The 11,252-nt window shown below is 56.3% G+C and overlaps 1 protein-coding gene and 1 long non-coding RNA gene across 3 annotated transcripts; both read right to left on the bottom strand.

Moving 5' to 3' along the window:
- Nucleotides 1–601: 601 nt before the first annotated feature.
- Nucleotides 602–7,707, bottom strand: LOC119107147 (uncharacterized). Of its 2 annotated transcripts, XM_037230519.1 has the most exons (3): nt 7,553–7,707; nt 6,866–7,068; nt 602–4,377 (listed from the first exon to the last, which is right to left on the bottom strand). In XM_037230519.1, the coding sequence occupies exon 3, from the start codon at nt 4,340–4,342 to the stop codon at nt 3,221–3,223; it is 1,122 nt and encodes a 373-aa protein (XP_037086414.1). In that variant the 5' UTR covers nt 4,343–4,377; nt 6,866–7,068; nt 7,553–7,707; the 3' UTR covers nt 602–3,220. The 2 variants fall into 2 exon arrangements, with proteins under 2 accessions (XP_037086414.1, XP_037086413.1); XM_037230518.1 differs by lacking the exons at nt 6,866–7,068; nt 7,553–7,707 and adding an exon at nt 6,781–6,850.
- A 2,278-nt stretch (nt 7,708–9,985) lies between these two features.
- LOC119107148 (uncharacterized) lies at nt 9,986–11,223 on the bottom strand. The gene is made up of 2 exons (XR_005095209.1): nt 10,731–11,223; nt 9,986–10,200 (listed from the first exon to the last, which is right to left on the bottom strand). It is a non-coding gene; the product is annotated as an uncharacterized LOC119107148 (long non-coding RNA).
- Between the last annotated feature and the right edge of the window lie 29 nt (nt 11,224–11,252).

The following is an 11,252-nucleotide window of genomic DNA, read 5'->3' as shown; positions in this document are numbered from 1 at the left end:
CCCCAACCTGACGCCGCCGACCTCGTGTGGCTGTCCACGCCTGATCGGCCCTGGTCATTGATGTGATCGGTGTTTCGGTATATGCCGACGGACCGTTGGTCTCAGCGGACCGCCGCCACTGGCGGGTCTGTGACCCGGCCGCCCGCCCGGCTCGTGTAACGGCCACCGCCTCTGGCGCCAGCGCCACCGGTGGTGGAGCAGCTGCGGGCCGCGGCGCCGCTGCGGCGGCTCATCTACATCGCCTGCAAGCCGGACCACCCGCGCACGGCGGCCAACTTGGCAGCGCTCTGTCGGCAGGATGGACGGGCGCCGCCTTTCCGGTTGACACGCGCCGCGCCCGTCGATCTGTTCCCGCACACGGACCATCTGGAGCTGGTGCTGACCTTCGAGAGGTAGTGTCGGTGCTAACGTGACTGGTAGCGTCGCTGTCACGGCCGGCGGACGTGCGTGGGGTAGACGAAGGCGGAGAGTACGGGAAAAGAGACGCGGCGGGCTAGGTTGCGCTCAAAGCGTGTGGGAGTTGAAGTTGTGTGTGGCAAAATCGTGGGGGAAAGCGGGGGGGGGGGGGAGGGGGAGTGGAAGGTTGGGAGGGTGAGTTGGATGAAGGCCGATTCGGATGGGCGGATTGGGGGAGTGAGTCGGACGGGGAGGTAGCCACGTAGGGCGAGTATGGCTTCCAATTGCTGCGTAATCATGCGTATGACACAAAGATTGCGTGTCCCAGCCCACGGGTCATCGGTCGGGACCCTGGGTAGTGTGTGACCGCGCGGGTGACTGCTCCAGCTCGGTGATTGTTCAGACAGCGGAGTATCTGTGGGATGATGGGCAGGGTGACTGGTGGGATCGCCCCACTGTGATCACACTGCGCCTGGTAACGACGCGGCGGCCCTGATTGGTATCCTGGTGTGATCAGAGGGGTGCTGGGTGCTTTATGTAACAAATAAACTCAGCTTGCATACCCGGGCTGCCGTGCAAAGGTAAAACCACGTATGTCACGTTGTCTCGCAAACAAAATGTTTAGAAGAGGCCATTTTCTGTTTAGTGCGATAGCTCACGTCGCAAATCTCGTATTGATTCAAAAATTATACCATTGGAACCTCCTGTCGATACCGCATTGAATGGAGCTTATCTCTCACAGCATTGCGCAACACATTTTCCACAGTTCACAAACGTTTTTTTTACTAGGGCGAAATTTATCCAACCAAATTTGCTTATGCAAAGGTAAAACACGTATGTCACTCCCGAGCATGGCAAAACACGTATATCGCGTTTTCCTGAGCCGAGTACCGTAGACAAAAACACGTATGTCACTAGCGGATGACATACGTGTTTTTGCCGCCAATAGATGCACACTGTTTAATGCACCAGCACTTTGAAATGCATGAGCAAAAACACGTATGTCCCTATGCAAGCACGTTGTCATGCAGAGCGAAGTATTCATAGTGTGGCCCTTGCTGCACGTTCCTCAACAGTTTTGCATGACTGGCCGTGTATGACACATCAGTTTTCACAGATGAAACACCAGTTTTGCACGACTCAGAACCATGTCTTTTATTCGAAACATTTTGTGTGAACTTCTTTTACGAGAACATGCAAACAGAACAATGTCGACGGCGAAACTTGCGTAGCGGCATCTGCCGCGGCGCACGCTACCGGAGACGGACGGGAGGTTGACCACAGCCCAGTTACATCACAACGTATTAAGTAAAGACCAACGCCCAAACTGCCTCTGAACCTACGGACGTACATGAGCATCATGGCATGCCAGTTGAGCACCGCAGGGCCAACTACCTTCGCTTTTTTCACTGCACTGTGCGCTTCTTGCGACCTTGTGGCGACTTGGTTGTGTGCTTCCGCTTGCCAAACGTTGTTGTTCGTTTGGACTGGCCTGCCAGGTCTTCCCAGAACCTTTTCTTGTGGGCAGGCATATGCGGAGCGATATGGCGCAGCACTTCGGGCACCTTCCCAGGCGCACCAGTCATTTTCGATGTCGGATTGAGCTCTGGTTGCTTCGTTGGGTCGAACGTCGTATTGTTAAGTCATACGCTTTATACGACACTTGTTTGACGTTTGTGTTTGTAAACACGAGGTCAGAACCCCGTCTGACCTGGATGGACTTTAGCTGAGCCACGTATGGCCGCTCGTTGTCTGGAGTCAGTTTTTTCAGCTTCGCTCCACTGATGCCATCTTCAGCTTGGCGCGTATTGTTTCCGGGAGACATTAGCACGCTCTTCCCACCAGTGGCCTCTACTGCTGTGACATAGTCCGAAAAATCTTCCACCCTCTCGGTTGCTTTTAGCTGCCGTGAGACGGTCTGGTGCATGGCGTCAGCTGCCATCGCTGTGTGCCCTGGCTCGAGGAACTTGAAGGTGGCAGTCGTGATGGCGTTCTGCGGTGAGTGTACGAGCTGGAGCATGGCACTGATGAGCGCCCAGTTCTTGTTTTGCCCAGCGCGGTTATCTGCCCAGATGGTAACCGCCTTTCTGTTCCGGCAGCTGGTGTCTAGGTGCAGGTAGAAGGCGGCCGCCACCTCCTCCGCCGACCGTCCCGCGGCCGCCTCGTGCCACACCACGCAGGCGCTGTCGGTCCGTTGCAGATGACGCCGTGCAGTTTTCATCTCCTTGCTCGGCATGACCACCGGGAATGTTTCGTTGTACGCAATCAGACGGGATGTGAAAATACACTCTTTTATCGGCATGATGGGCAGTAAGGTCACTTTCATCATATCCGCCGTCACTATCCCTCCACAGTCGGTCAGCGTCGGCCCGGTACAAATCCCAGCTCTCCTTAGCAGCATGAAGGTGGTCATCGTGTGCCGAACACTAAAAGCAGCTATCTTCATGGTGATCGGGTTCCGCGATCAGGCGACCGTGAACTTTGGCGACGTGTTGGATGTGCACGGAAACACTTCGAGCATTCGTCGCCAGAGAGTTGGGTGTTGCCGATGTTGAGGCGTCTCACGGACTGCCGGTACCTCTGCCGTGAGCAGGCCTCCACCTCACCACGGCTTGCTGCCTCCATGTAGTCTGTGTACATCTTTTGTTACGTCGTGCGGGGGGTACAAAGGATGCGGAGCATGCTCATACCGTTAGTGGTGTTTCACTGGATTGGAGGACATAATATGTTGAGATATTTTGTCTTCGTCCTTTTATACTTGGCGTGCTTTTGCCTCGATGATTACGGGGTGATGCATAGGTGGCGCCGTTCTTCACGGCGGTGATCACTGCCTAGTCGGAGTTCTCTCGAAAGCCCAGCGTGGACACGAAGAATGGTTTGCAAACTTCGACAGGTTTCTTGTTGTCGCTCGTGGATGTGTCGCCTGCGTTCTTCTCCGGTGGTGATGGAAGGGTCCATTGGAAGCTGTTGTTTTTCCGTGGGTCCATGTTCCCTCTGTTGTTTTTTCTGCGACACTGAGACGGAACCCGCAGGACGTACGTGCAGTACCACTGCCGTCATGTTTCCCTCCCCAGTGCGCAGACCTCGCCGTTGATTTCTGCCCGTCACTCAGGTCCGATCTTGGCTGCACAGCTGGTCTTGCAACTTTCAAGACATCTTGCTGGCACCGGCTGGAGCGTATGTTTTTCTGCATGACGAGGTGTCTTGTTGTGCATTGTTCGAGCGCGTACATTCTTGGTAGGCGCCTCCTGTCGTTGCTTGGTGATGTCCTTGTCCTTTTCGGCGGAGGAGGCGGAGAAGATGGAGCATCGTATGGAACAGGAGCCATCTGATTTGTGGTGTGTCCGGGTGGGGTGCTCAGCATGTTGAGCGCCTCCAGTAGAGGAGATATTTCTAGTACGGATGACGCTTCCAGATCGAGGGAAGAGGATATATCAAGCAGGGAGCACTCATTGGAGTGTACGGTGATCTCCGACGTTGTCGGCAGCGTCATCGGCCGTACCGGTGTTGCGACGATGTATGGACCCGTCACCTGCCTGGGTGTCGCAACGATGCCCTGGTCCGTCAGCCGCCCCGGTGCCGGGACGTTGTCTGGATACGGCAGTTCCCATGGTGCCGCAGCAATGTCCTGATCCAAAAACTGCCCTGTTGCTGCGACGATTTCCAAGCCCAGCAACTGCTTCGGTGTTGCGATGAAGTTGTAATCCGTCAGATACTCCGGTGTTGAGATGATGTTCAAACCCGTCAACTCCTGCAGTGCCACGATGATGTCCGGACCCGCGAACTCCTGCGGTGCGACGATGATGTCCCAACCCGCCAACTCCTGCAGTGCCACGATGATGTCTTGTGCCGTCAGCTGCTCCGGTGTTGTAACGACGACCGGGTCCGGGTCTGGACGTGCCGCTTCAGCCTGCTCCGATGCGACCGAGTCGAGACCGATTTTCATGTCTCGGGATGGTTTTAATGCCGGGTCGGGGACATCTGCAAAATTTGTTAACGTTATGATCCCTGCAACCTTTCATCATGTTACGCTTGTCTGCCGCACGATAATATTTAGATTGTCTCAGCAAACGTAGTGGAGTGTACGGTACGGTGTACGGTGTACGGTGTACGGTGTACGGTGTACGGTCATACAAATCGTTTAAAGATTTCGGCGGACGCATCCGAGGTTCAGCGTAACGAAAATATTCTCACACGAATTGGCACGGGAGTAATTTCCTCCGTAAATGCAAAGCCTGTGTACGGTATAAATTAAACATACAAACCTTGCGTCCCAAAGACCAGCAGCGAGGGTTTTATCATCACCTTCAGTGTCAAACCGGCGCCTGACGTGACCTTGCGCGGCTACTATGCCAGTGCGTAAGACTCGGTGGCTTAGCATAAATGTGGCCGGCTTGTCAATTATACTTGGGATGGGCTTCTCAAACATGAAGCTGCTTACTGCGATGGAGTTCATGATTTAAACCATTTCTGCTTATATTCTTCATACTGATTTTTTCACGAGCACATGACCGTGTGAAGATGGCGCCAGGGCATGTTCTGTCTGGTGCGGGACGAACCCTCAAATTTGTGGTTGCTACTGTTAGTTTTGTTTGTCTTTCGGGTAGTTTCATTACACCTCGTTCGTTAATAACACTTTTAATTGAAAAGAACTCGCCTTGCACTAGTCCTGCACTCCTCGGAGGCTTATAGACTAGGCCTCCTGACCATAGCTTCTTGCGGTGTAGCATAGTGACGGCTGACCCACCACAGTGGCATCTTTTTAAGGCATAGTGAGACTGCCCCTTGCTCTGGTCCTCCCACTGCACGAGTACATGCAGTCTTCCGCCAACTACTCTTCGATACGCACACGGTATTTGCCCTTTATGGGGCTTCATAGTGCATCCAGCTATTTCGCGACTGTTGAGTCGCTTACGTTGAAGGACTCGGCAGACGAAGACAACAAATCGTAAAATAGCTTTACATCTTGTGGACACTTCACTCCCGCTGCGATCGTGGCGGCAATGCTACGAATTTATTTAAGCGTTGATTTACTACAGTACCGCGGTTAGCGTGCGTGTATATAGCTTGAGCAGCGCTATCTTGAGGCACTCGCGTCCCGGAGATCCCAGTCAAAAGCACGTATGTCAAGCTGTTGCACCGCATGCAAAGATAGAAACAGGCACGTCCAAAGATGCGCGTTTTTGTCACTAGTTGGGACATGCGTGTTTCTACCTTTGCATCTTAGCGAATTTGTATAACATACGTTTTTTCTCAAAATCACTCACGAAATAACTTCACAAAAAACGTCCAACAGTATAAGTGAGAGAACCATCAGATGCAGCTTGTTTTGGGCAATCGAACGATATAAAAAAGCCTTTTTTGGCCAAAAAATGACATACGCGGCTTTACCTTTGCACGGCAGAGGGCTTATGAAGACGGTTCTGCATTGGCCAGAGGGATGGATGCCCAGCTTGGGCCGTGTCTCAGTGACGTGCTCGCCAGTCACGTGACCATGTGATGACTCCGCCGTGTTGTTTCTGGTGTGTCACCTTATCTGATGTCATGGATGCCCACAAGTGGCAATAAACAAACGCATCCCATGCGTGAACGTATAGGGTGAATATTCTGCTCGAAACCAAACGGGCGTGCGGATCATCTGTTTTTGGAGGATAAGTGTAAAGAAAGCAAAGCGAATCACTTGACGTTTAGTTTGACAAAGGATATCGGACCAAATGACTTGAAGCTAAAAGATCGCACGAGTCCGCGTCGGCACTGCTTTTTTTTCCTCACGTTCTGTGAGATTCGATTGGGTCTAGAATATAGCCAACAAAATACCATCACTCCGTCGCAAGGACATGCGCTTCAAACACCCAACACTCATTTTAGTCATCTGAGGCGATGCGCTGGATAATAAATGAAAACGTCATTACAAGACTCCGCCTCCAAAGGAACCAACAGTAACGTGCCATGAGCGCTGCTTGGGCGCCGCGGAGGGCTCCCGGTGGCGGGGCGCGACTGTTGCCGGCTACAGTCTGCTCCGGCCCTCCGCCAGAGTCACCCTCGGGCCCATCTCGACCATAACCATGTCCATCAGGTGCTGGGGCACGGCCGCGAGATGTTGCAAGTCGGGCGTCTCTAGCGGCTCCTCTGGAGTTGACTCATGAGGAGACTGTTTCCCCTGAGGAGCCTGTCTTTCCTGAGGAACCTGTCTCTCCTGAGGAGCCTGTCTCTCCTGAGGAACCTGTTTCTCCTGAGAAGCCCGTGTTTCCTGAGGCTGCTCTTCGGACGCCGTTCTGTCCCGGTTTGTCTCACCACTACTACGCTGAATTGGCAGCGCGTCTGCCAGCCGGCGCCGGCTCTGCGACGGCGGGCGGGGGTCAGTTCCACGCGGCCCGTCCGAACCTGCCCGTCGGGAGACCGCCGACCCGGCGGTCCACGCCCACTCGATCATGGCCGCCTCCCACTGTCGTCCGCCGCTGGCCGTCACCTCCGGCAGTGCGGCCGCCTTGCCGACGGGTGGCGGTGAACTCGTGTGATGCTCGCGGACGTCCCACGTCAGGTGTGGCGGCCGCGTCTCGACCGCCAGACCCAGCGACGTCGTAGTGACTGCTGTGATCGCAGGGATGCTGCTAGTGGTCTGGGATTCGTGGTCTCCGGCCGCAGTGCGCGATGGCTGTGGTTGGGCCAGCGCTGAAAAAGAAGCGTGGGACTTCGCTCGATGAATGCGGCAAGAACGGTGACATCGGTTAAGGCCAACAAAGACCGCATATTGTCCTCAGCGTGTGTCTACGAAAACGAGGCTGACGCGGAAAAGCAGTCTAATTACCGCTCGTCTTGCTGTAACCACCTTTAAACGCTCGGACCTACATACCCTGGCATAGCCCCGCAACTATACGGAGAGGGAAATATAGATACTTAAGAGAATGTGAACAGACAAGATACCAATACTATTCTATGTGGGTTACAGGCCCATGTTCCCAGTCACCAGTTTGTGGCAGTTCTCATCTTTGATTGACAGATTGACAGCTGGACGTCATTACTGTCATGTGCGCTGAAGGTTGAGTTACGATGGCATGCTATTCACAGCAGCCCTATGGCCGTAACCGAACGTTCGGCGTCACACTAACCCGTCCGCGATCATATCGGCCAGGCGAAGTCCGGTCAGCGCACATACTCGGTCTGTGCAGAGCCGCAGCGGTGTTCCCCTCCGGTCTCAGCTGCGGTGGTCCGGTCCCATCCCAGCGCTGGACCCTCCGGTCTCAATTGCGGTCCGCCGGTCCTCCTCCGCCCGGCCGGCGGTGGTCCGGTCCGCCGGTCCTCCTCCGCCCGGCCGGCCGTGGTCCGGTCCCGCCTCGACGCCGGACCTGCGACCAGTGCCCGTCCGGCTGAGGAGCGCCCGTGGAGAGGACGCGGGCCCGCCAGCCGCCCTGCCTCGTCTCCCGGGCCGCACTGCGCAGCTACACGGCTGCCCCAGGCAGGTGGGTCTCGCCTGGCTCTGAAGTGGGCTAGGCCCGGGAGAGGGTCGCGGAGCAGTTCATGGGCGGCTCCAGGACTCGGCTGAGAGGCGGTCAGAGGCGCACCCGGTGGAGGTGGCCAGAGGTCTCGAAAGAGGGAATTAAGGGGTGGGTGTGGTCTGTTCACAGCTTCTCGTGTTGACGTATCTGTTGTGCCTTCATACGATTCGCTTGGGTATGTTCTCGGCGCCAGTTTCGCGCTTGTTTTTTACTGATCATCGCATGACCGGAAGCGAGTCGCACAATGGCAGCACTATATTCTTGGCCTACATTTGTGATTGCGGCCGTTAAGTTTTCTGGCCATCTGAAGCTTTCTTGTTTCACTCAGCAAGTCTATACAGCAAGTCTATACCGTACCCATGTAAGGGTGGCCCAGTCTGGGCTCGCTGTGCCACAGTACTAGCGCAAATTACAAGGCAGACATCAACAAGGCGCGGAAGCGGCCATGTATTGTGGCACAAAAACGGGCATCGGCACTCGGCAACAGGTCGGGATATTTATTTTCACCCTAAGCTAAGCTCTAGGCAGTGCCTAAGTTACGTCGAAAAAATTGGATCCTTATCAAAAGTAGACTAAACATACCATTGTCTACAAGATAACGATAGCAGCACGCCATCATGGTGCTATTGACTGCTCGGAAATAGCACCATGATAGCGTGCTGCTATCGTTAAGCAGTCAATCTGACGAGGTCGGTCTGCCGATGGTCTGCAGCCTGCGAACTGAGCGGTTTCAGTAGGCAGGACGCTACCGAGCGCCATTACACTATTTACAGAGTAAGTGCTTTTGTATTGCCGTTGGATGTCAAAGTACCTACCGCTCCAAGGTACGCGCGTGATGTAAAGTGGCTTTATTATTTACGCTGCGAGATTTAAGCACCGCGGCAGATCAGCAGACTCGCTTCCACTGTTTCAGTCTGAACTGCCGTGGCGGGGAAAGAGTAACGCGCGAGAACCTTGCTCTCCACACGCAGAGAGGCGCAACCTGCATCCGCTTCCGTTGATGTGGCTGAACATGGGTTTTCTGAGCGCGACGCCACAGGGTTATTGTTTTCCGATGACGGCGCGGGCCCAGTTGAGCATCACAGCGCCGGTGGAGACGCCGTGTTACTGTGCGCCGCTGGCGGATCCGGATTCAGTGTAAGTCGGGATAAACGATATGCACCTCAAGCCAAGTTAAGTTTCGTAGGAGGCGACGCCGCTCGATGAGCATTCAGGCTCCAGCCTCGAAACAAACACAACAGCTAAATCCGACGTTGCTCCGGATATATTGATCATGCCAGCATCACCCCCGTCTCCGCGGCGCATGCTCAGCGTTTCTGGTTGAACACCCCGGGCCTCAGTGGAGCTAGGTGACTCCACACCATACCGCCTCTGCGTCGATCCGACTACGAGACTGCCGCGCTAGGACGCGCTGGTTACGCTGTAAAGCTGGCTACTGCCGGACGGCGGCCAACTGGAGGGGGGGGGGGGGGGGGGGGGGGACTGTCAGCACGCGCCGGACACCTGCCCGGTAACCAAATCGATCTCTTGTGCGCGTCATGGCCCATGCACAACAGCGCTGTGTTGCGGGCCTTCGGCTTCGACTCATGTCTGGTCTTCAGAAGCGGGCTCTCCCGTAGACACTCGGCATCGGGGCGAACCCGTTCTTCCAACGCGCGGGCTCTCCCCTAGACACTCTCGGCATCGGTGTGAAACGGTTCTTCTAACGCGCGAGCTCTCCCCTAGACACTCTCGGCATCGGTGTGAAACAGTTCTTCCAACGCGCGGGCTCTCCCCTAGACACTCGGCATCGGTGTGAAACAGATCTTGCAACCCACGGGCTCTCTCATTCGACTCACATCGACGGCAACGCGAGACCCTACCGGGAGCCCTGCGTTCAGTCACTGTACCGGGACCTACACCCGATCTCAGGCAGACCCATGAGGGGAGGGTGTTGGCGTCAGCAGACGTCAGAGGCGGTCCGTCAAGCTGGGGTCCGGCTGCGATCAACGGCACGAGCCCACCGGGCAGCCCCACCCCGTCGCTCGGGGCTCCGGCACCCCAGCCGAGCAGAACGCAAGCCTCGCCACGCGCCGCCGAACCAACACACTCGCTGTGAGCACTCACATTAGTGTATTTCAATAACAGCCGTGTAGTAAAGCGGCCCGACCTCCGGCCGGCACCAGGTGGCCAGAGCGGGCGGCAGTGACAGGCGGGCGAGCGGAGCCTCGGCAGGGGGTGGGACAGCGGCCTGACCCCGGTCGCTAACTGCCGCCACCGCCGTACCGGGTGATCGGTCTACGACCGCCGCGCCGAAACTCCATCGATCCTGGAACAGAGCCGACGGCGTGAGCGCCGCGGGGCTGACGAAGGACGGCGGTCCGCGTTAACAATGAACGGATGCTGTGCCGAGTCCCTCACAGGCCACCAACATTTCAACGACGGCCGATAGTTTTTAGTTGCTTTGACTTGTTTTGGCATGTACGGCGGAATGGTGACCAATTCATGATCCTCCAGATCCCACATGCAGACCCCGCCAATCTATTCAGATCCTGACGAAGTGGCAGGTGAACTAAATTTAGAAGCATCGGCCGGTGGCGGCATCCATTTTATAACACACGTCTCCGGATTAACACCTGCATGGTTTACTTCGTCTCGCGATCAGCTTGTGGCAAACCATACCATTCCCATAGAGCAGAGGCTTACACAGCCCAACCACTTCAAAGCTAGTTTCGAAACATCTCAGTGGTACGCGAAGTCTCGCGAGACCCGTGCGCCGACACCACGCGCCAGCACGCCGTCCCGTCTTCAGAGCCCTTGCCATCCCGTCACACGTCACGTGACTTCCGTGACACTCACCTCTGAATGGAGTGTCACCCAGATCGGGAGGTGGACCCCTGCCTCGCCCTCGCGAGTTGGCTCCGAAAGACGCGTTGTTCTCCCAACGTCCCTGTCCCCTGCCGCCGCCTCGGAAACCGTCTCTGAACAAGTCCTCCTCCCAGTGGCGATGTCCGCCTCTTCGCGGCCCGTTGCTGTACGAGTTCTGCTCAAACTGCCGCGGACTTCTGCCGCCGCCCCGGGAATCATTTCGGGGCGGGCCATTGTCCTCATACTGCCGTTGCCCTCGGCCGCCGCCTCGGTTCCGAAGACGAGGGGGTACGTTATCGTCCCACTGCTGCCGTCCTCGGCCGCCTCCTTGATAACCTCGGCTGGCCTGGCCATCCTCCTCCCACTGCCTCTGGCCCCGGCCGCCACCGCGGAAGCCGCGTCCTCCTCGTCCCCGCCCAATGGCGCCGCCCCGCGGCCCGTTCCTGTAGACGCCGCCACCGTCGCCATGTGCGTGGCCGTAGCCACCGCCGCCGCCGCCGCCGCCGCCGCCGC

The sequence above is a fragment of the Pollicipes pollicipes genome, unplaced genomic scaffold, assembly GCF_011947565.3.
Source record: "Pollicipes pollicipes isolate AB1234 unplaced genomic scaffold, Ppol_2.1 Scaffold_6686;HRSCAF=7923_pilon_pilon_pilon, whole genome shotgun sequence".
Lineage (NCBI taxonomy): Eukaryota > Metazoa > Arthropoda > Thecostraca > Pollicipedomorpha > Pollicipedidae > Pollicipes > Pollicipes pollicipes.
This window is presented reverse-complemented; position numbering and strand designations above follow the sequence as displayed.